The sequence below is a fragment of the Mobula birostris genome, chromosome X (assembly GCF_030028105.1).
Source record: "Mobula birostris isolate sMobBir1 chromosome X, sMobBir1.hap1, whole genome shotgun sequence".
NCBI lineage: Eukaryota > Metazoa > Chordata > Chondrichthyes > Myliobatiformes > Myliobatidae > Mobula > Mobula birostris.
Window position 1 is genome coordinate 56,149,068 of NC_092402.1, and position 24,208 is coordinate 56,173,275.

The window sequence follows — 24,208 nt, forward strand, 5'->3', positions numbered from 1 at the left end:
ACACCCAATGTTCACCCTCCCTACTCCCTCACACCCAATGTGCACCCTCACCACTCCATCACACCCAATGTGCACCCTCCCCACTCCCCCACACCCAATGTTCACCCTCACCACTCCCCCACACCCAATGTGCACCCTCCTATTCCCTCACACTCAATGTTCACCCTCCCCACTCCATCACACCCAATATGAACTCTCACCACTCCCCCACACCCAATGTTCACCCTTCCCACTCCCTCACACTCAATGTGCACCCTCCCCACTTCCTCACACCCAATGTGCACCCTCCCCACTCCCACACACCCAATGTGCACCCTCACGACTCCCCCACACCTAATGTGCACCTTCCCCACTCCCTCACACCCAATGTGCACCCTCCCCACTCCCCCACACCCAATGTGCACCCTCCTACTCCCCCACACCCAATGTGCACCCACCCCACTCCATCACACCCAATGTTCACCCTCCCCACTCCCTCACACCCAATGTGCACCCTCACCACTCCCACTCACCCAATGTTCACCTTCACTACTCCCCCACACCCAATGTTCACCCTCACTACTCCCCCACACCCAATGTTCACCCTCACCACTCCCTCACACCCAATGTGCACCCTCACTACTCCCTCACACCCAATGTTCACCCTCCCACTCCATCACACCCAATATGAACCCTCACCACTCCCCCACACCCAATGTGCACCCTCCCCACTCCTTCACACCCAATGTGCCCCATCACCACTCCATCACACCCAATGTGCACCCTCTCCACTCCCTCACACCCAATGTGCACCCTCACCACTCCCCCACACCCAATGTTCACCCTTCCCTCTCCCTCACACTCAATGTTCACCCTCCCCACTCCCTCACACCCAATGTGCATCCTCCCCGCTCCCTCACACCCAATGTGCACCCTCCCCACTCCCTCACACCCAATGTTCACCCTCACCACTCCCCCACACCCAATATGCACACTCGCTGCTCTCTCACACCCAATGAGTGCTTCTCCCCAACTCTGAATATCCTCTCTCACTGTTCCCCCCTCCCATTCCCACCATGCACCAACTATCAGTGACCCCCACACCCAATACCTACTCTCAAAGCCCGTACCCACCCTTGCCAGTCACCCACACGCAGTTCCCACCCTCAATGCAATGGATGCTGACTTACATCTCATTCCGCGTACTGGACTGTCTGCCACCTGAATCCATGCAGAGCATATTGTCTAATATCTCATTCCATGCAGAGGATATTGTCTAATATCCACTCCAAGGATGTTATCTAATATCTCGTCCTGTGGAAAAGACAACGTCGAATATCCTAATTTCTCAAATGATGTCAAATATCTCCTTCCACACAGATAACATTTTCTCCTATCTTACACCGTGTAGATAACATGGCATAATCTCTCATTTTCCGCAAAGAACATTGTTGGACATCACACTGTGTAAAGGACATTGCCTGAGTATCAGTCCATGCAAAGAACATTGTTCAATATTCACCACAAGTGGAGGACAAGCAGTGGGGGCGAGTCATGGCTAAATGATGGATGTGATTGAGAGCTGAATATCCAAGGATACACAGTGTATAGGAAAGATAGGAAGGTAGGTAAAGGGGGTGGCGTGGCCCTGATGGTAAGTAACGATATCAAATCAATAGAAAGAAGGGATATAGGATGAGAAGAGGTAGAGTCCTTATGGGTAGAATTAAGAAATGGCAAGGGTAAAAAGACACTAATAGCAGTTATATACAGGCCTCCAAACAGCAGCCGGGATGTGAACTACAAGTTGCAGCTGGAAATAGAAAAAGTGTGTCAGAAGGAAAATGTCAAGATAATTATGGGGGATTTTAATATGAAAGTGGATTGGGAAAGTCAGGAAAGTACTGAATCTCAGGAGAGGGAATTTGTAGAATGCCTACAGGATGGCTTTTTGGAGCAGCTTGTCCAGAAGCCCACAGGGGATTGGCTGTTTTGGATTGGGTGCTGTGTAACGAACCTGAGGCGATTAGGGAGCTGGAGGTAAAGGAACCTCTTGGAAGTAGTCATCATAAGTGATCATTGAGTTCAGTTTCAAATTTGAAAAGGAGAAGCTGATATCAGGTGTATCGATATTTCAGTGGAACAAAGAAAATTACAGTGGTATGACAGAGGAAGTAGCCCAAGTCGATAGGAAAAGTAAGCTAGATGGAGGGACGGTAGAGCAGAATTGGATGAAATTCCTACAAGAAATAAGGAAAGTGCAGGAAAATATATTCCAAAAAAAAAGAAAATCACGAATGGAAAAGTGACACAAATGTGGCTAACAAGAGGGGTTAAGGCTAAAATAAAATCAAAAGAGATGGCGTACAAGGAAGCAAAAATTAGTGGGAAAACTGAGGACTGGACGACTTTTAAAAACTTACAGAAGGAAACTAAGAAAGTCATTAGGAAAGAAAAGATGAATTATGAAAGGAAGTTGGCAATTAACACAAAGGATATTAAGAGATTTTTTAAATATATGAAGAGTAAAAGAGTGACATGGGTAGATATAGGACCAATTGAAAATGATGCTGGAGAAATTATAATGGGTAACAAAGAGATGGCAGAGGAACTAAATGAGTATTTTGCATCAGTCTTCACAGTGGAAGACACTAGCAACATACCTGATAGCCAGAGGTCTCAGGGAATAGAATTAGGTACAGTCGTTTACTAGAGAGAAAGTGCTTGGGAAGCTAAGTGGACTAAGAATAGATAAGTCTTCTAGACCAGATGAGGTGCACCCATGGGTTCTGAAGGAGATGGCTTTGGAGATTGTGGAGGCATTGGAAATGATCTTCCAGGAATCAATAGACTCTGGCATGGTTCCGGAGGACTGGAAGGTTGCAAATGTAGTTCCGCTGTTTAACAAAGGAGGGAGGCAGCAAAAAGAAAATTACAGACCTATTAGTCTGACATCGGTAGTTGGAAAGTTATTGGAGTCGATCCTCAAGGATGAGGTTATGAAATACCTCGAGCTGCATGACAAGATAGGCCGAAGCCAGCATTGTTTCATGAAGGGAAGATCCTGCCTCACCAACCTATTGGAATTTTTTGAGGTAATCTCAAATAAGATTGACAAGGAAGAGGCTGTGGATGTTGTGTATTTGGATTTTCAAAAGGCCTTCGATAAGGTGCCACATATGAGGCTGCTTAATAAGATGAGAGCCCATGGAGTTACAGGAAAGATATTGGAATGGGTGGAGCATTGGCTGATAGGCAGAAAGCAAAGGGTGGGAATAAAGGGATCCTAGTCTGATTGGCTGCCAGTTACTAGTGGTGTTCCGCAGGGGTTGGTGTTGGGGCCGCTTCTTTTTACAATGTATGTCGATGATTTAGATTATGGATTAACTGGTTTTGTGGCTAAGTTTGCGGAGGACACCAAGATAGGTGGAGGAGCAGGAAGTGTTGAAGAAACGGAATGGTTGCAGAGAGACTTGGTCAGTTTAGGAGAGTGGGCAAAGAAATGGCAGATGAGATATAATGTTGAGAAATGTACGGTTGTACATTTTGGAAGAAGAAATAATTGGTAAGATTATTATATAGATGGGGAGAAAATTCAAAAATCAGAAGTGCAAAGGGACTTGGGGGTCCTCGTGCTGGATACCCTAAAGGTTAACCACCAGGTTGGATCGGCAGTAAGGAAAGCGAATGCTATGTTGGCATTCATTTCAAGAGGAATAGTGTATAAGAGTAAGGAGGTGTTGATGAGGCTCTATGGGGCATTAGTGAGACCTCATTTGGAATACTGTGTGCAGTTTTGGGCCCCCTATCTTAGAAGGGATGTACTGATGTTGGAGAGAGTTCAGAGAAGATTTACGAGGATGATTCCTGGAATGCAGGAGCTAACATATGAGGAGCGTTTGTCGGCTGTTGGATTGTATTCATTAGAGTATAGAAGAATGAGAGGGGATCTCATAGAAACATTTCGAATGTTGAAAGGGTCGGACAGTGTAGATGTGGAAAGGTTGTTTCCCTTGGTGGGTGAGTCCAGGACAAGAGGCCATAGTCTTAGAATTAGGGGGATTCTCATGTTTGTGGAGGTTATGATGATTTCATTGTGCATTTTGTTGGGCATTGGCCCTATCTATCCTTTTCACCTTGCTATCTGTTTTAATTCAACAATGGAACACAGCCTTCCCTTTCATGCCAGAGGGTCGTGGATTTATGGAATTCATTGCTACATACAGCTGTGGAGGCCTGATCATTGAGGGTGTTTAAGGAGGAGATTGACAGGTATCTAATTAGTCAGGGTATCAAGGGATATGAGGAAAAAGCGGAAATTGGAACTAGATGGGAGAATAGTTTAGCTCATAGTGGAGTGGCGGAGTAGACTCGATGGGCCAAATGGCCTACTTCTGCTCCTTTGCCTTGTGATCTTGTGATTTTCTGATATCTCACTCCAAGTAGAGGGCATTGTTTACTATCTCACTTCAGAAAGATGGCAGTTTTTAATTTTATATTGTCTTCACTCTGTTAATTCCCAGAACATTGTTTCACGGATTGGATTCTCATGTTTGTGGAGGTTATGATGATTTCATTGTGCATTTTGTTGGGCATTGGCCCTATCTATCCTTTTCACCTTGCTATCTGTTTTAATTCAACAATGGAACACAGCCTTCCCTTTCATGGCAGACGATTTGCTCACCTCAGGAGAAGCCGTGGTCTTGCTCACAAGTAGTGTTTGGCAACAGTGCATGCACTTCTGCACTGTGATGCCACATCAGATCTCCCATACCTTGATAGTCTTCCACCCACCCATAATCCACCACATACCCACCTGCCTGAGCTGCAGTTATCAAGGCTGTGTTTCCATCCTGGTCTTGGTGATTGATGTCCAGCCGAGAACATCCAGACAGCGGATCCACTTTACCCAGAAAGCCCCAGCAGCAGCCAATCATGACTTCATTCTATTTGCAAATGAGAAGTAAGTTATCATTCTGAGGTTCCGTAAGATCAATAACTCAGTGTCACAGTGTATCTTCCATTGTACACTTTCCAGATTACCAGCCAAGTTACCCACAGGACAATTCTTTGCATAATAAACTGTCTGGCAATGTTCTGGAGTTTTGCACTATGTTCTGCTTGCTGGACAGTTCCATCCTTTACCTAACGGATTGGGAAAAAGAAATTCTGCTGCAGATTAGTTAACTGGTATTGCAGGTTCTCAGCTTTGTTAAGACTGTGTAGTAAGCGCCAGCACTAACTGCATTCTATTGAGACATCGTATACAGCACAGAAACAGGCCCTTTGGCCCAACTTGTGCATACTGACCAAGTTGTCCACCTGAGCTAGTCCCATTTGCCCATAAATGGTCCATATCCCTCTAAACATCCGGATGGAAAAGATGCATACATCAGGACGCATACAGCTCGGCATTCAATACTATCAACACTCAGAACTAATCAATAAAGTTCAAGACCTTGGTCTCAATACCTCCTTGTGCAATTGAATCCAGGACTTCCTCACTTGCAGACCCCAGTCAGTTCAGATTGGCAACAACATCTCCTCCATGATCTCCATCAGCAGAGATGCACCACAAGGATCCCTGATCTACTTGCTTTACACTTATAACTGTGAGGCTAAGCACAGCTTAGCCATATTCAAGTTTGCTGACGACACCACTGTTGTTGGCCAAATCAAAGGTGGTGACGAATCAGCATAAAGGAGGGAGATTGAAACTCTGGCTGAGTGGTGCCGTAACAACAACTTCTCACTCAATGTCAGCAAGACCAAGGAGCTGAGTATTGATTTCAGGAGGAGAAAACCAAAGGTCCATGAGTCAGTTCTCATTGGAGGATCAGCAACTTTAAATTCCTTGGTGTTATCATTTCAGAGGATCTGACCTGGGCCCAGCACGCAAGTGCAATTATGAAGAAAGCACGACAGTGCCTCTACTTCCCTAGGGATTTGTGACAGTTCGGCATGACGTGAAACTTTATCAAACTTCTATAGATGTGTATTGGAGAGTATATTGACTGGCTGCATTGCGGCCTGGAATGGAAACACCAATGCTCTCGAATGGAAAAGCCTACAAAAAGTAGTGGATGTGGCCCAGTCCATCACAGGTAATGTCCTCCCCACCATTGAGCACATCTACATGGAGCGCTGTTGAAGGAAAGCAGCATCCATCATCAAGGACCCCCACCACCTCTCAGACTATGCTCTCTTCTCGCTGCTACTAACAGGAAGAAGGTACAGGAGCCTCAAGATCCACACCACCAGGTTCAGGAACAGTTATTAACCCTCAGCCATCAGGCTGCTGGAACAGATGGGATAACTTCACTCAACTTCACTTAAGTAGATTCTGTTTGCTGAATTAAATAGACCTACAGTACTTTGCGACTCTAAATTGGCTCTGCTTGTTGCTTTAAATTAACCAGTGTCATTATGCCATGCTGAACTCATACTACTAGTTGTTCTCTGGCATTAGTTTCTACCTTCCCTATTAAATAGACTCCTTGCGCTATTAGATAAATCTTTATTTTTCTCTTAAAAAGGCTTGTCTGTGTTGAAAGTGCACAAATTTCTTCACAGATTTTCTATAAATATAATATTTGCTGAATTAAGTAGCCATAGATTTTATTATAAATACTTGCTGCTCTATTAGTAGACCATTTGTTGTATTAATCAGGAATTGTTTGCGGTAAAAATATCTTGCTTACCAAATCTGACACATGAGGTAGACTCTGTTTAGTGTACTATACAGACTGCTATGTCCATTTAAACAGATTCTACTAGCTGTGTGAAACAGACTGCATTTGTGGGATTCATCTGGCTAATTTATTTTTATTATATAAACTTATTTGCTTTATTAAAAAGGGGATTTTTTTGCCAAATTAAATAGACTCAGTTTGAGGAGTTAAGTAAAAGATTTTTGCTCTATTGTATATATACTATTTCCTATTGGAGATAGATTCAATTTGCAGAATTGTGTACTTTGCTGCATAAACTAGATTGTTTTGTGGCATTAAGTAGACTCTGTTTGCTTTTTTAATAAAACTCTGATATATGACATGCACAGATAATTGTGTACTAAATAGTTTACTCACTATACCAAATAAGTTCTGTTGCTGTATTAAGAAACTGTTAGTTTTATTATTGTATTTTACAGTATTTAAGCTGTATCGGCCCTTGCTCTTCCCTTAGACAACATTGGTGTCGTGGAGAGGGGAGACTTGCAGCATGGGCAACTGCCGGTCTTCCATACAACCTTGCCCAGGCCTGTGGCCTGGAGAGTGAAGACTTTCCAGGTGTAGATCCATGGTCTCGCAAGACTAATGAATGCCTTTAACAGTATTTAATTGATTGTTTCCAATATTAAATACTGTTTGCTATATTAAACAATCTATATTCTGCATTAAGTAAATTAATGCGGTGGCATGGTAGTTCAGCGGTTAGTATAACACTATTGTGTTACCAGCCACCCACATTCACTTACCGCCACTGTTTGTATGTTCTCCTTGTGACTGCATGGGTTTCCTCTGGGTGCCCTGATTTCCTCCCACATTCGAAAGAAATAGTAGTAGGCAGCCGTCGATCCCAGGGGATCATAGGTTTGCGCCTCTGGTGGACTGTGTTCTCTCCAGGGTGCAAGCCTGGACGGGAAGATTTGAAGAACCTTCTGTTGTCCATGCAGTGGGCTCCCCCTCACCACATCACTGATGTAGTCCAAGGGAAGGGCAAGTGCCGATACAGTTTGGCACCAGCATCGTCACTGTATTGTGCTGTAGGTTTTCTATGTTTCTGTGTTTCTATAAATAGACTTCACTGTACTAAATTGATCCCTTGCTCTTTTAAGCAGAGTAGGACACACAAAATGTTTAAGGACCTCGGAAAGTCGGGCAGCATCTATGAAGAGGGATAAAGAGCCAATATTTTGGGCTGAGACCCTTCATCAGAACTGTTAAGCAGGCACTGTTTGCTCTATGAAATAGAGCATTTCTTGCAATGAGTATGCTTGATTTACCAGATTAGCTTGCTATACTAAATAATTATTTCACTGTATTAAATACAATGACAATAAATTGTATTTGTTGCATGAAATAGACTGCTGAATTATTGTGTTAAGTAGGATCTCCGAATTATTTACAAAACTTGTTTTGCAAAATTTAATAGATTGTTACTTTAAATTGTTTCTATAGAGGATCATACAAGTTGAATATACTGTACAAGTTTGCTATTGTAAATTGCTTCACATTGGGTCTTTTAAGAGACTCTCAGATAGGTACATGGAGCTTAGGAAAATAGAGGGTTGTGCAGTAGGGAAATTCTGGGGCAGTTTCTAGAGTAGGTCACATGGTCGGCACAACATTGTGGGCTGAAGGGCCTGTAACGTGCTGTAGATTTCTATGTTCTATATATTAGTTAACTGTATTTTGAATTAAATAGGTTCTCCTTGTTGTATTAAATGGGTAATGTATGGTGAATTAAATGACCTATTGTATTAACTAGGCTGTGTTTACTTTATTTCCTCTGCTCTATTAAATGGTCCTGAAGTAGGGTCTCGGCCTGAAATGTCGACTGTTGATTTATTTCCATTGATGCTGCCAGACCTGCTGAGTCTGGTGACCAAATAAAATACAAGAGGTCCAGATTCGACATCCAGAAAGCCATCTCACATGTGAAATGGTAATTCCAGCCCAAACGAATCACAGAAGGATGCTCCACAGCTGTGGCAGGGTTTGAATAGAATCACCTCCTACAAAGTGAAACCAAGATTTCGCTCCCAGATGAGCTTGATGCCTTTGATGCTCACTTTGATTATCAACACCTCTCTGTCACTGGATCCTGGACTTCTTGACAGAAAGGCCACTGTCAGTCTGTGTTGGCAGAAATATCTCTAGCTTCATCACGCTGAACACCTGCGCTCCCCAGGGCTGCATGCTCAGCCCACGGCTGTTCACGCTGTTGATGCATGACTGCGCAGCTAGATCCAGTTCAAACCAAATAATGACGTTTGCTGATGACACAACAGTGATTGGCCTCATCAACAACGACGATGAGACAGCATACATAGAGGAGTTAGAAAATCTTGTAGAATGATGCGATCACAACTTGAGTCTCAACGTGGACAAGACCAAAGAGATGATTGTGGACTTTAGGAAGGTTCAGGCTGACCACTCCTTACTGCACATACACGGCTCCTCCATGGACAGAGTTATGAGCAGCAAGTTTCTTGGGAGGGCACATACCGGACGATCTCACCTGGTCCCTCAACATCATCACTTTACTCAAGAAAGCACAGCAGCATCTCCACTCCCCTCCCCCAACATTCTAACCAATTTTTACGGGAACACCACTGAGTGTCTTGACCGGCTGCATCACCATCTGATACGGGAATTGCAAGACATCTGATCAAAGGATTGTGAGGACTGCTGAGAGATTGATCAACCTTTCAGCAACGTTTATCAGGAGCGCTGCATACACAGGGCCCTTGGCATAGTCAATGATCCTTCCCATCCATCTAAAAATTTCTTTGATTCTCTACCATCAGGCAGGAGGTACCATGGCATTAGGACAAGAACTGTTAGGATGAGGAACAGCTTCTTCCCCCAGGCCGTGAGACTACTGAACTCCCTGCCACCACACAGCTCTCATCACACATGAAATGCCAGTAGAGTCATACTGTTTACTTTTGAACTTGTGTTGTACATGCATGTCATTATTTGTTAATTTATTTGTGTTAATGTTACTTTACATGTTATGTGTATGAGTTATATGTACTGTATCATGCACCTTGATCCAGAGGAACGGTGTTTCAGTTGGGGGGGTATACATGCATGTGTATGGTTGAATGAATTCAGCTTGAAGTTGAAAACACGGTGGCACCTTCACGCATTCCCACAGCCCCCAATGACCCCGCGATTTCAGTCTCTGAGACCGATATGAAAACATCCTTCAGGAGGGTGGTCCCACGGAAAGCATCTGGCTGAGTTGGGGTACCTGGCCAAGTACTTAAGACCCGTGCTGTTCAACTGGCTGGAGTGTTCACTGAGACCTTTAGCCTCTCCCTTCAGCATCTGAGGTACCCACTTGTTTCAAAGTTCAAGGTTGAAAGTAAACTTATCAAAGTACATATATGTCGCCATATGTAACCTTGAGATTCATTTTCTTGTGGACATATTCAACAAATCTATAGAATAATAACTATAACAAAATCAATGAAAGACCACCCAACTAGGGCATTCAACCAGAGTGCAAAAGACACCAAACTGTGCAAATATGAATCTGCTCCAATTTGCCGACCGGAGCAACAGTTCAACATTTGATTTGTTTTCATTGACTCTTCTCTCAGCTCCTCATTGACTACAGCTTGGTATTTAATACTATTATCCCCTCAATAATCAGTAATCTTCAAGTCCTAGGCCTCAATATTTCTTTGTGCAACTGGATCCTTGATTTCCTCACTTGCAGACCCCAGTCTGTTCAGATTGCCAACAGCATCTCCTCCACAATCTCCATCAGCACAGGCGCACCATAAGACTGTGTGCTTAGCCCCCTACTCTACTCACTTTATACTTATAACTGTGTGAGTAAGCACAGCTCCAATGCCATATTTAAGTTTGCTGATGACACCACTGACATTGGCCGAATCAAAAGTGGTGATGAAAAGTGGTGATGTGTGATGGCCGCGTGGTGTGCCGACAACAACCTGGCCCTTAACATCCAGAAGACCAAGGAGATCATTATGGACTTCAGGCATGCGAGGAGCCACACTCACGTCCCCATCTACATCAACGGAGCTGTAGTGGAGTGTGTATCAAGCTTCAAATTCCTTGGTGTCCACATTTCTGAGGATCTCACCTAGTCCCTGAACTCCTCCATCCTGGTCAAAGAGGCGCAACAGTACCTTTATTTCCTGTGGAGCATGAAGAAAGCTCACCTCTGTCCCAGGATACTGACGGACTTTTACCGCTGTACCATTGAGAGCATACTCACTGCATCGCAGTGTGGTATGGCAATTGTCCCGTATCGGGCCGCAAAGCACTCCAGCGTGTGGTGAAAACTGCCCAGCGAATTATCAACACCCAATTGCCCATCACTGAGAACATCTACCATAACCCCTGCCTGGGCAGGGCAAAAAGCATTATCAGGATGTATCTCACCCTAACCATGGACTTTTTACTCTCCTCCCATCCGGTAGGCGCTACAGGAGCCTCCACTCCCGCACCAGCAGACACAGGAAGAGCTTCTTCCCTGAGGCTGTGACCCTGCTGAACCTCACATCACAGCGCTAAGCAGTATTGCACCCATATTGTACTGTCTCCTCCTCCTGTCTTCTCCTATCATTTTGGATCTCCCCCTCCCCCTCCAACTTTCAAATCCCTTACTCACTCTTTCTTCAGTTAGTCCTGACGAAGGGTCTCGGCCTGAAACGTCGACTGCACCTCTTCCTACAGATGCTGCCTGGCCTGCTGCGTTCACCAGCAACTTTGATGTGTGTTGCTTGAATTTCCAGCATCTGCAGAATTCCTGTTGTTTGCACCCATATTGTACTGCCTCAGTGCTTTTATATTTGTGTGCTGTAGCACTTACTTTTTATTCGCAGTTATTTTGTAAATAACACTAGTCTTTGCATTTCTGGTCGGATGCTAAATGCATTTCATTGGCTTTGTATCTGTAGTCGGCACAATGACAATAAAGTTGAATCTAATCTAATAAAGGAGGAAGATTGTGCCACAACAACAACCTCTCACTGAATATCAGCAAATCAAAGAGCTGATTATTGAGTTCAGGTGCAAAAAGATGGGTCTGATCCCTGGGTTAAGATTCTAAATTGGAGAAAGGCCTGTTTTGATGGTATCAGAAAGGATCTGGCAAGTGTGGATTGGGACAGGCTATTTTCTGGCAAAGGTGTACTTGGTAAGTGGGTGGCCTTCAAAAGTGAAATTTTGAGAGTACAAAGTTTGTATGCGCCTGTCAGAGTGAAAAGTAAAGATAGCAAGTGTAGGGAATTTAGTTTTCGAGAGATATTGAGACCCTGGTTAAGAGAAAAAGGAAGAGCATAGCAGGTATAGGCACATAGGAACAAATGAGGTATTTATGGAAGCAAAATTTGAAAGGGTGAAGAAGGACCGAAGGTGCTGTATTTAAATATGCATAGCATTCAGAATAAGGTGGATTGGAGGAGCATACTGGTGGGGATGACAGCAGAGCAGAGATGGCTGAAGTTTCTGGGAATAGTTCACAAGGTGCAAGATAGATATGTCCCACAGAAGAAGTTCTCAATTGGCAGGGGTAGGCAACCGTGGCTGACAAAGGAAGTTAAGGACTGCATAAAATCCAAGGAAAGGGCATATGAGGTAGCAAAAGTGTGTGGGAAGTTGGATATTAGGAATCTTTTAAAATCCAACAAAAGACAGCTAAAAAAAGCTGTAAGAAGGGAATAGATGAAATATGAGGGCAGACTAGCCAATAATATAAAACAGGATACTAAAAGTTTTCTCAGTTATATAAAGAGTAAAAGGGAGGTGAGAGTTGATATTGGACCACTGGAAAATGATGCTGGTAATGGGGGACAAAGAAATGGCAGATGAACTTAATGGGTACTTTGCATCAGTCTTCACTGTGGAAGACACTAGCAGTGTGCCAGAGGTCTGTGAGCATCAGGGAGCAAGAGTGAGTGCCATTGTTATTACAAAGGAAAAAATGCTGGGCAAATTCAAAGGTCTTAAGGTGGATAAGTCACCTGGACTACATCCCAGAGTCCTGAGAGAGGTTGCTGAAGAGATAATGGATGCATTGGTCATGGTCATTCAAGAATCACTTGATTCTGGCATGGTCCCAGAGGACTGGAAGATTGCAAATGTTACTCCACTCTTTGAGAAGGGAGGAAGGCAAAAGAAAGGAAATTATAGGCCAGTTAGCCTAACCTTAGTGGCTGGGAAAGTGTTGGAGTCTATTGTTTAGGATGAAGTTTCAGGGTACTGGGAGACTAATGATAAAATAAGTCAAAGTCAGCATGGTTCCTGTAAAGGGAAATTTTGCCTGACAAATCAGTTAGAGTTCTTCGAGGAAGGAACAAGTAGGGTGGACAAAGGACAGGCAGTGGATATCATTTACCTGATTTTCAGAAGGCATTTGATAAGGTGCCACACATGAGGCTGCTTAACAAGATAAAATCCTATGGCATTACAGGAAAGATACTGGCATGGATAGAGGAATGGCTGACAGGTAGGAGGTAGCGACTGGGAATAAAAGGGGCTTTTTCTGGTTTGCTGCAGGTGACTAGTGGTGATTCTCAGGGGTCAGTATTGGGACTGCTGCTTTTAACGTTGTTTATCAGTGATTTGGATAATGGAATTGATGGCTTTGTGGTAATGTTTGCAGATGATACGAAGATAGGTGGAGGGGTACCTTCTAAATGGCAAGATGCGGTTGGCGATCTATGTCCCAGTGGAGTGATGAAGTTAAGAAGAAGGATTTATTATTCTTCTTATTTTATTTTTTATATTTGCACAGTTTGTTGTCTTCTGCACATTGGCCGTTTGCCTGTCTGTTGTGTGCAGATTTTCATTGATTCTATTGTGTTTTTGAATGCCCACAAGAAAAAGAATCTTGAGGTAGTATATGGTGACATATGTGTATTTAGCTAATAAATTTACTTTGAACTTTGGCCAGGGAAAAGAGGGTGTGACTAAGTGAGGCAGTGAGGCAGGTAGGGAGAGCCTTTGAGCTTCTCTAACAGGTCTGAGATTGTTTCTCCCTGTGTGGATGAGGGTGAGGGCTGTAGGAAGGATAAGCAACCGAACCATGGTACCATGCATGGTTCAGGGAACTAATTAAGACAGGGGAGAGAAGAGAAATGCAATTGTAATGGGGGATAGTATGATCAGGAGGATACACACAATTCTCTGTGGCAAGGATTGGAAGCCTCGAAGACTGAGCTATCTGCCTGATGCCTGGGTTCCGGAAACCCATCTGATCTGCAGAGAAATTTGGAGTGAGGGGGAAAGATCCAGCTGTCATGATCCATCTGGGTACCAATGACATAGGTAGGTGAAGGAAATAAATTCTGCTGAGGGAATTTGAGCAGCTAAGGACTAAATTAAAACGTAAAATCAAAAAGTTAATAATCTCTGTGCCTGAGCAATGTGCAAATTGCCACAGGGTCAAGAAGATTAGAGAGTTAAGTGTGTGGCTCAAAGATTTGTGTGGGAAAAGTGGGGCTGAATGCATGGAATATTGACACCTGTATTGGAGAATGAAGGACCTGTTCTGATGAGACCAGGATCCTGACGAATCGCATAACTGGGGCTGTGGACAGGGCTTCAAACTAAGTAGTAGGGAGGGTGGGCGCAACAGAATGGAAAAGTAAAGGGAGAGGTTCATGAAGCCTCCAGAATAAAATGTGTGGCAGAACATTTAGAAAGGGCTAAGAATTCAATTTAGACAATGTATTCAGGGATTCATCTTTGAATCTGGATGAGTATGCTGCAGCTGTTACCAACTTCATTAAAACCTGTGTGGATGAGTGTGTGGCCCTCAAAGACTTACTGCACATTCCCAAACCAAAAGCCGTGGATGAACCAGGAGGTACGTTGTCTGCTGAAGGCTAGATCTGTGGCATTCAAGTCTGGCAACCCAGGCCTGTACCAGAAAACCAGGTATGATTTGCGGAGGGCTATTTCAAGGGCGAAGAGACAAATTTGAACCAGGTTGGAGGTGATATTAGATGCATGGCAACTCTGGCAGGGTCTGCAAGACATTACTTCCTTCAAAGCGAAACCCAATCGTATGAATGGCAGCGATGCTTCACTACCAGATGAACTCAACGCCTTCTACGCACGCTTTGAAAGGAGAACATAACTACAGCTGTGAAAATCCTTGCTGCACCTGATGACCCTGTGATCTCTGTCTCAGAGGCTGATGTTAGACTGTCTTTAAAGACAGTGAACCCTCGCAAGGCAGAAGGTCCAGATGGAGTACCTGCTAAGGCTCTGAAAACCTGTGCCAACCAACTAGCAGGAGTATTCAAGGGCATTTTCAACCTCTCACTGCTACGGACAGAAGTTCCCACTTGCTTCAAAAAGACAACAATTATACCAGTGCTTAAGAAGAATAATGTAGGCTGCATTAATGACTATTGCCTGGTAGCACTCAAATCGACAGTGATGAAATGCTTTGACAGGTTGGTCATGACTAGACTGAACTCCTGCCTCAGCAAGGACCTGGACCCATTGCAATTTGCCTATCGTCACAATAGGTCAATGGCAGACGCAATCTCAATTGGCTCTCCACATGACTTTAGACCACCTAGACACCACAAATACTTGCGTCAGGATGCTGTTCATCGACTATAGCTCAGCATTTAATACCATCATTCCCACAATCCTGATTGAGAAGTTGCAGAACCTGGGCCTCTGTACCTCCCTCTGCAATTGGATCGTCGACTTCCTAACCGGAAGACCACAGTCTGTGCGGATTGGTGATAGTATATCCTCCTTGCTGACGATCAACACTGGTGCACCTCAGGGGTGTGTGCTTAGCCCACTGCTCTACTCTCTGTATACCCACGACTGTGTGGCTGGGCGTAGCTCAAATACCATCTATAAATTTGCTGATGATACAACCGTTGTTGGTAGAATCTCAGGTGGTGATGAGAGGGCATACAGGAGTGAAATATGCCAACTAGTGGAATGCTGCCACAGCAACGACCTGGCACTCAACATCAGTAAGACGAAAGAGCTGATTGTGGACTTCAGGAAGGGTAAGATGAAGGAACACATACCAATCCTCATAGAGGGATCAGAAGTGGAGAGAGTGAGCAGTTTCAAGTTCCTGGGTGTCAAGATCTCTGAGGATCTAACCTGGTCCCAACATATCGATGTAGATATAAAGAAGGCAAGGCAGCATCTATACTTTATTAGGAGTTTGAAGAGATTTGGTATGTCAACAAATACACTCAAAAACTTCTATAGTTGTACCTTGGAGAGCATTCTGACAGGCTGCATCACTGTCTGGTATGGAGGGGCTACTGCACAGGGCTGAAAGAAGCTGCAGAAGGTTGTAAATCTATTCAGCTCCATCTTGGGTACCAGCCTACAAAGTACCCAGGACATCTTCAAGGAGCGGTGTCTCAGAAAGGCAACGTCCATTATTAAAGACCTCCAGCACCCAGGGCATGCCCTTTTCTCACTGTTACCATCAGGAAGGAGGTACAGAAGCCTGAAGGCAGACACTCAGTGATTCAGGAACAGCTTCTTCCCCTCTGCCATCTGATTCCTAAATGGACATTGAAGCTTTCGACACGATCTCACTTTTTTTTAATATACAGTATTTCTGTTTTTGCACGTTTTAAAAAATCTATTCAATATATGTAATTGAGGGCAGGAGGAGAAGATGGCGACGCGCCGCGCGTGCACAGCTCTCCGGTGAAAAATGATATTGTATCTGTTAAATAGGGGCCGTGGACAATTCTGATTTGATGGAGAATGGACGTGAAAGCACAGAGGAACATCCGGAGAAATTTCTGAAACGCCTGTTCACTGCTGTCGTTACTGTGTGGTCGTGAATCTTTCGGAAGGTAGGCCTCAAAATCCCTGGCCTTGCCTGCTTTTGGTGACCGAGAAGAAGGCGCTCAGTACTCGGTGTCAGAGAGCTGATCAGAGCTCGAAGTTTTCGAATGACTCAGAGTCGGATTGTGGTCGGCATGGCAGGGAGAGTTTTTCTTCCTTCCGTCTGCGTGAGATGTGGGACATTTGAGAGACTTTGAACTTTACTGTGCTCACGGACTTCTTCATCAAGTTATGGTATTGTTACACTGTTTGTAACTATATGTTATAATTATGTGGTTTTTGTTAGTTTTTCCAGTCTTGGTTTGTCCTGTGTTTTGTGATATCACACCCGAGGAAATATTGTATCATTTCTTAATGCATGCATTACTAAATGACAATAAAAGAGGACTGTGTGTCTTCATAATCATAATTGATTTACTTGTTTATTTATTATTGTGTTTTATTTTATTATTTATTTATTTATTTTTCTCTCTGCTAGATTATGTATTGCATTGAACTGCTGCTGCTAGGTTAACAAATTTCATTTCACATGCCGATGATAATAAACCCGATTCTGATTCTGACACATTAAGAAGAGGGGTGGTGAATACAAGACTGAAGGTGTTATATTTGAAGGTATGCAGTGTACAAAACAAGGTAGCTGAGCTTATGGTGAAGTTAAAAATTGGCAGGTTCCTCACTGTGGCTATCACTGGCTTTTTCAAGCAGCTTGTGGTTGAGCCCATTGGGGGAAAGGAAAGCAACACACACAAGATGCTGGAGGGGCTCAGCAGGTCAGGCAGCATCTACGGAAATGAGTAAACAGTCGACATCTCAGTCCGACACCCTTCAGGACTGAAATGGAAGATGCCAGAATAAAAAGGTGCGGAGAGGGGAAGGAGGACAGCTAGAAGGTGACAGGCGAAGCAAGGTGGGTTGGAAAGATAAAGGGCTGGAGAAGAAGGAATCTGATAGGAAAGGAGAGTGGACCATGGGAGAAAGGGAAGGAGGATGGGACTATAGGAGAAATGCAAGGAGGACAAGACACAAGGGGAAGTGATAGGTAGGTGAGGAGAGGTAAAAGAGAGGCAAAAAGAGAGGTAAAAAATTGGAAGAAGAATAGGAGGGGAGGGGGAGGAATTTTTTTAACTGGAGAGAGAAATCGATATTCATGCCATCAGGTTGGAGGCTACCCAGATGGAATATAACGTGTTGCTTCTCCACACTGAGGGCGGCCTCATCTTGTCTAAAGAGGAGGTCATGGACCAATATGTCGGAATGGGAATGGGAACTGGAATTAACATGTTTGGCCACTGGGAAGTTCTGCTTTTGGCGAATGGAACAGAGCTGCTCAACAAATTGGTGCCCCAATCTATGATGGGTCTCAACATTGTACAGGAGCATTCCTTGGAAGCACCAGACACAATAGACAACCCCAGCAGATTTGCAGGTGAAGTGTTGCCTCACCTGGAAGGATTATTTAGGGCCCCAAATGGAGGTGAAGGAGGAGGTGAATGGACAGGTGTAGCATTTGTGCTGCTTGCAGGGGTAAGTTCTGGGAGGGAGATTAGTGGTGAGGGACAAGTGGACAAGGGAATTGCAGAAGCAGCAATCCCTGCAGAAAGCAGAGATTGGGATGAGATAAAGATATGCTTAGTGATAGAATCCCTTTGGAGATGGTGGAAGTCGTGGAGGATGACGTGTTGGACGAGGAGGCTCACATGATGATAGGTCAGGACAAGAGGAACTCTGTCACTATTAAGGCAGCAGGAAGATTGGGTGAGTGCAGATGTTCAGGAAATGGAGGAAATGTGGGTGAGAGCAGCATCAATAGTGGAGGAAGGGAAACCCATACTTTGAAAAAGGAAGACATCTTTGATGTCCTGGGAAGTAAGGCCATATCTTGGGAGCAGATGAGGTGGAGATGAAGGAACTGAGAAAAGGAAATAACATTTTTACAGGAGATAGGGTGGGAAGAGCTATAGTCAAGATACCCATGGAAATCAATAAGTTTATAAAAAATTTCAATTGACAGCTAGTCTCCAGACTGAGAGATTGCGAAAGGGGAAGGAGGTGTCAGAAATGGAAAGGAAATTCTGGATTGGGAGTAGCGCAATTAACTAGATTTGATTAGGGAGCTTATGGTAAAGGAACCTTTAGGAGAAAATGATCTTGATATGATATAATTCACTCTGAAGTTTGAGAGGGAGAAGCTAAAATCAGATGTGTCAGTATTACAGTGCAGTAAAGGGAATTACAGAGGCATGAGAGAGGAGCCGGCCAAAGTTGATTGGAAGGGGACACTAGCAGGGTTGACAAAAGAGCATAAAGAGCAAAAGTTTCTGGGAATAATTCAGAAGATGCAGGATCGGTTCATCCTAAAGAATAAGCAGCATTCTAAAGGGAGGATGAGGCAACCATGGCTAGGAAGGGAAGTCAAAGACACCACAAAAGCAAAGAGAGAGCATACATATTGCAAAAATTAATGGGTAGCTTTTAATAACCAACAGAAGGCAACTAAAAAGCAATAAAGGAAGAAAAGATGAAATATATAGGTGAGCTACCTAACAATATGCGAAAGGATATAAATTTGTTTTTCAGATATTTTAAGTATAAAAGAGAGGCATGGTTGGATATTAGACCGCTGGAAGATAACATCAGAGAGGTAGTATTGGGGAACAAAGAAATGGTGGATGAACTGAATAAGCATCTTGCCTCAGTCTTCACTGTGGAAGATACCAGCAACATGCTATAAATTCAAAAGAGTCAAGGGGCAGAAATGAGTGATGCCGCTATTAATAAGGAAAAATCACTTGGGAAACTAAAATACCTGAAGGCAAATAATTCACCTGGACTGGATGGACTACACCCCAAGGTTCTGAAAAAGGTATCTGAAGAGATTGTGGAGGCATTAGTAATGATCGTTCAAGAATCACTAGAGTCAGGAGTGGTTCCAGATGAAAATTGCAAATGTCACTCTACTCTTTAAGCAGGGAGGAAGGCAAAAAAAAAATCCCAGGAAATTATTAGCTGGTCAGCCTGACTGCAATGGTCGGTAAAATTTTAGGCTTAACAAGGATGAGGCTTTGGGGTACTTGGAGGCTCGCAATAAAATAGATTGAAGTCAGCATGGTTTGCTTAGGGGGAAATCTTGTCTGACAAATCTATTGGAGTTCATTGAGGAAGTAACAAGCAGGATAGACGAAGGAGAGTCAGTGAAATTATTTACTTGGATTTTCAGAAGGCCTTTGACAAGGTGCCACACATACAGCTGCTAAAAAAGGTAGAACCCATGGTATTTCAAGAAATATATTCGTATGGTCAGAAGATTGGCAGATCACCTGGAGAAAAAGAGTGCAAATAAAGGGGCCCTTTCCGGTTGGCTGCTGGTGACCAGTGGTGTTCCACAGGGGTTGGCGTTAGATCTGCTACTTTACAAGTTATATGTATAGATGACAGAATTGATAGATTTATGGCCGAGTGTGTGGATGATGCAAAAATAGGTAGTGTTTAGGAAGCTGGAAATCTGCAGAAAGACTTGGACAGGTTGAGAGCATGGGCAAAGCAGAGCCAGATGGAATACAGCTAACACCAGCCCCTTCACTTTGGTAGAAGAAATAAAGGTGTAAACTATTTTCTAAACAGGGAGAGAAATTGTAGGCCATATCTCGGGTAATGATGAGTTTGGGTACAGAGAGGAAATTAAGAACCTGGTGGCATGGTGCGAAGACAATGACCTATCCCTCAACATCAGCAAGACGATTGTTGTTGACTTCAGAAGGAGTAGCGGACTGCACGACCTAATTTACATCGGTGGTGCTCAAGTGGAACAGGTCAAAAGCTTTAAGTTCCTCGGGGTCAATATCACAAATGACCTGACTTGGTCCAACCAAGCAGAGTCCACTGCCAAGAAGGCCCACCAGCGCCTTTACTTCCTGAGCAAGCTAAAGAAATTTGGCCTGTCCCCTAAAACCCTCACTAATTTTTATAGATGCACCATAGAAAGCGTTCTTCTAGGGTGCATCACAATCTGGTATGGAAGTTGTCCTGTCCAAGACCGGAAGAAGCTCCAGAAGATCGTGAACACGGCGCAGCACATCACACAAACCAATCTTCCATCCTTGGACTCATGTTACACCGCACGCTGTCGGAGCAGTGCTGCCAGGATAATCAAGGACATGACCCACCCAGCCAACACACTTTTCGTCCCTCTTCCCTCTGGGAGAAGGCTCAGGAGCTTGAAGACTCATACGGCCAGATTTGGGAACAGCTTCCTTCCAACTGTGACAAGACTGCTGAACGGATCCTGACCCGGATCTGGGCCGTACCCTTCAAATATCCAGACCTGCCTCTCGGTTTTTTTGCACTACCTTACTTTCCATTTTACTATTTTCTATTTATGATTTATAATTTAAATTTTTAATATTTACTATCTATTCGTAATCTAGGGAGTGGGAAATGCAGAATCAAATATCGCTGTGATGATTGTAGGTTCTAGTATCAATTGTTTGGCGACAATAAAGTAAAAATCAGAAATCGAAGCTGCAAAGAGACTTGGGAGTGCTTGTGCAGGATTCCCTAAAGGTTAATTTGCAGGTTGAGTCAGTAGTAAGAAAGTAAATGCAACATTGGCATTCATTTTGGAAGGATGAGAATAATGTGATGGTAAGGCTTTATAAGGCATTAGTCAGACTGCATTTGGAGTATTGTAAGCAGTTTTCGGCCTCTTATCAAAGGAAGATATGCTGGCAATGTAGAGAGTCCAGAGGAGGTTTATGAGAAGCAACGTTTGATGGCTCTCGGCCTGTACTCGCTGGAGTTTAGAAGGATGAGGGGGGATTTTATTGAAAGCTACAGAACATTGAAAGGCCTGGATAAACAATGGACACTACAATGGGATGAGGGAGGATTTGGCTAGTGTAGACTGGCGACACGAGCTATATGGTGGGAGGTTGAGGAACAGTGGAAGACTTGCAAAGAGACTTTTTGCGGTGCTCAACAAAAGTATGTTCCAGTTAAAAGCAAGGACAGTAAGGGTGGGGAGAGTCAGCCTTGGATAATTAAAGAAATAAAAGAAGGCATTGAACTAAATGCTTGTGCGTACAAACTCGCCAAGAGTAGTGAGAAACTGGAAGATTGGGAAGACTTAAAAAAGCAACAAAGAACCACAAAGCGAGCAATAAAGAAAGGGAAGATAAATTATGAAAATAAATTATCACAAAATATAAAAACGGATAGTAAAAGCTTTTATAATTATATGAAGCGGAAAAGGGTGGATAAAGTGAATGTAGATCCTTTGGAAGACGAGAAGGGGGAATTGATATTGGGTAAAGAGGAAGTGGCTGAGGCTTTGAATGACTACTTTATGTCAGCCTTCGCAGTGGAGGACATATCTAACATGCCAAAGAGAGATGATATGGATGCAATGGGAGGTGAGGACCTCAATACATTAGCTATCATTAAAGAGGTTGTACTGGGCCTGAAGATAGACATGTCCCCTGTTCCTGATGGAATGCATCCCAGGGTACTGAAAGGAATGACAGAAGTTATAGTAGAGGCTTTGGTGATAATTTACCACAATTCTCTAGACTTTGGGAAGGTCCCAGTGGATTGGAAGACGGTGAATGTCACGCCACTGTTCAAAAAAGGATGTAGGCAAAAGGCAGGTAACTACAGGCCAGTTAGTTTAGCATCTGTAGTTGGGAAAGCTGTGAAGAAGAAATAGTGAGGCATCTGGAAAGAAATGGATCTATCAGGAAGATGCAGCATGGATTTAGCAAAGGCAGGTCCTGTTTGACAAACTTACTGGAGTTTGTTGAGGATATAATGAGCGCAGTGGATAGAGGGGAACAGATGGATGTTACTTACTTGGATTTCCGGAAGGCATTTGATAAGGGGCTGCATAAAAGACTTAGCCATAAGATAAGGATGCGTAGAGTTGGGGTGATGTATTAGCATGGATAGAGGATTGGTTAACTAATAGAAAGCAGAGAGTTGGAATATATGGCTGCTACTCTGGCTGACAATCAGTGGTGAGTGGTGTGCCACAGGGGTCAGTGCTGGGCCCGCGATTGTTCACAATATACATTAACGATCTGGAAGAGGGGATCGAGGGATCGAGTGTAGTGCATCTAAGTTTGCTGATGACGCTAAATTGAGTGGAAAAGCAAATTGTGGAGAAGATACAGAGAGACTGCAGAGAGATATAGATAGGTTAAGTGAGTGGGCAAGGGTCTGGTAGATGGAATACAATGTCGGTGAATGTGAGGTCATCGACTTTGGAAGGGAAAATGGAAGAGCAGGTTATTACTTAAGTGGTAAAAAACTGCATCATGCTGCTGTGCAGAATGACTTGGGAGTGCTTGTGCATGAATCACAAAAGGTTGATTTGCAGGTGCAGCAATTTAGAAGAATGAGAGGAAATCTTATAGAAACATATAAAATTATGAAAGGGTTAGATAAGATAGAAGCAGGAAAGTTGTTTCCACTGGTGGGTGAGACTAGAACTAGGGGACATAGCCTCAAGATTCAGGGAAGTAGATTTAGGACAGAGATGAGGAGGAACTGCTTTTCCAAGGAGAATGGTAAATCTGTGGAATTCTCTGCCCAATGAAGCAGTGGAGGCTACCTCAGTAAATATATTTAAGACAAGGTTGGATAGATTTTAGCATAGTAAGGGAACTGAGGGTTATGGAGAAAAGGCAGGTAGGTAGAGATGAGTCCATGGTCAGATCAGCCATGATCTTATTGAATGGCGGAGCAGGCTCGATGGACCAGATGGCCGACTCCTGCTCCTATTTCTTATGTTGTTATGATAGTCAGGACATGGAGACGATGCTTCCTATAATGGAGAAGTCTCGAACCAAAGGGCACAGCCTCAGAATAGAAGTCATTGAGTATACTTAAAGTGGAATTTGATAGGTTCTTGATTAGTCAGGGAGTCAAAGGTTTTGGGGAGAAGGTAGGAGAATGGAATTGAGAGGGCTAACAAATCAGTCATGATGGAATGATGGAGCAGGCTCGATGGGCTGAATGACCAAATTCTGCTCCTATGTCTTATGGCTTTATTTTCTCTCTTTTTCTCTCTCTTTCTCTCCCCCCTCCCTCTCCCTCTCCCTCCCCCTCTCCCTCTCCCTCTCTCCCCCTCCCCCCCCTCTGTTTCTCGCCAAGTTTACCAATTGCAGCAAGTGAAGCCTCTGCCATCAGATTTCTGAACAGTCCATAAACCCACAAAAACTGCTTTTTATGCACTATTTCTTTGTGTAACTTTATGTCTTGCACAAAAAACAACAAATTTCACATCATATGTCAGTGATAATAAACCTGATTCTGTTTCTGTACTTAGGTTCTCTTTGTTGTTTGAGATATCTTATCTAATACAGCAGTAGAAAAACAAGTTAATGCAGCACACTGAACCAATTTAACAAGCAGAGCTTACTTACAGTCATACAACTACACAGGCTAGTTAATACTGCCAAGTTTACTTATTACCACAGTTAATTTACTACATACAGAGGAGTCCAATTATTACCATAGATCTTTCTCATGGATATTTAATGTACCAAATAGCGACCAATTAATGAAAGAAAGAAAAATACTGAAAGAGGATCTTGTCACGAATCTGAAGAGAGTTCTGCAATGGATTGAAAGGTCACAAAAGTTTAAAGACTGAGCAATTCAGAAGGCAGCTGAGT

At 43.6% G+C, this 24,208-nt stretch overlaps 1 protein-coding gene across 1 annotated transcript in view; it reads right to left on the bottom strand.

Moving 5' to 3' along the window:
* LOC140191426 (ankyrin repeat domain-containing protein 33B-like) overlaps window positions 1-24,208 on the bottom strand; it is a 75,700-nt gene that overhangs the window by 45,991 nt on the left and 5,501 nt on the right. The window contains exon 2 of the mRNA XM_072248840.1: window positions 4,796-4,925. Coding sequence (XP_072104941.1) covers window positions 4,796-4,925 — 130 coding nt within the window. The remainder of the gene's footprint in view (window positions 1-4,795; window positions 4,926-24,208) is intronic.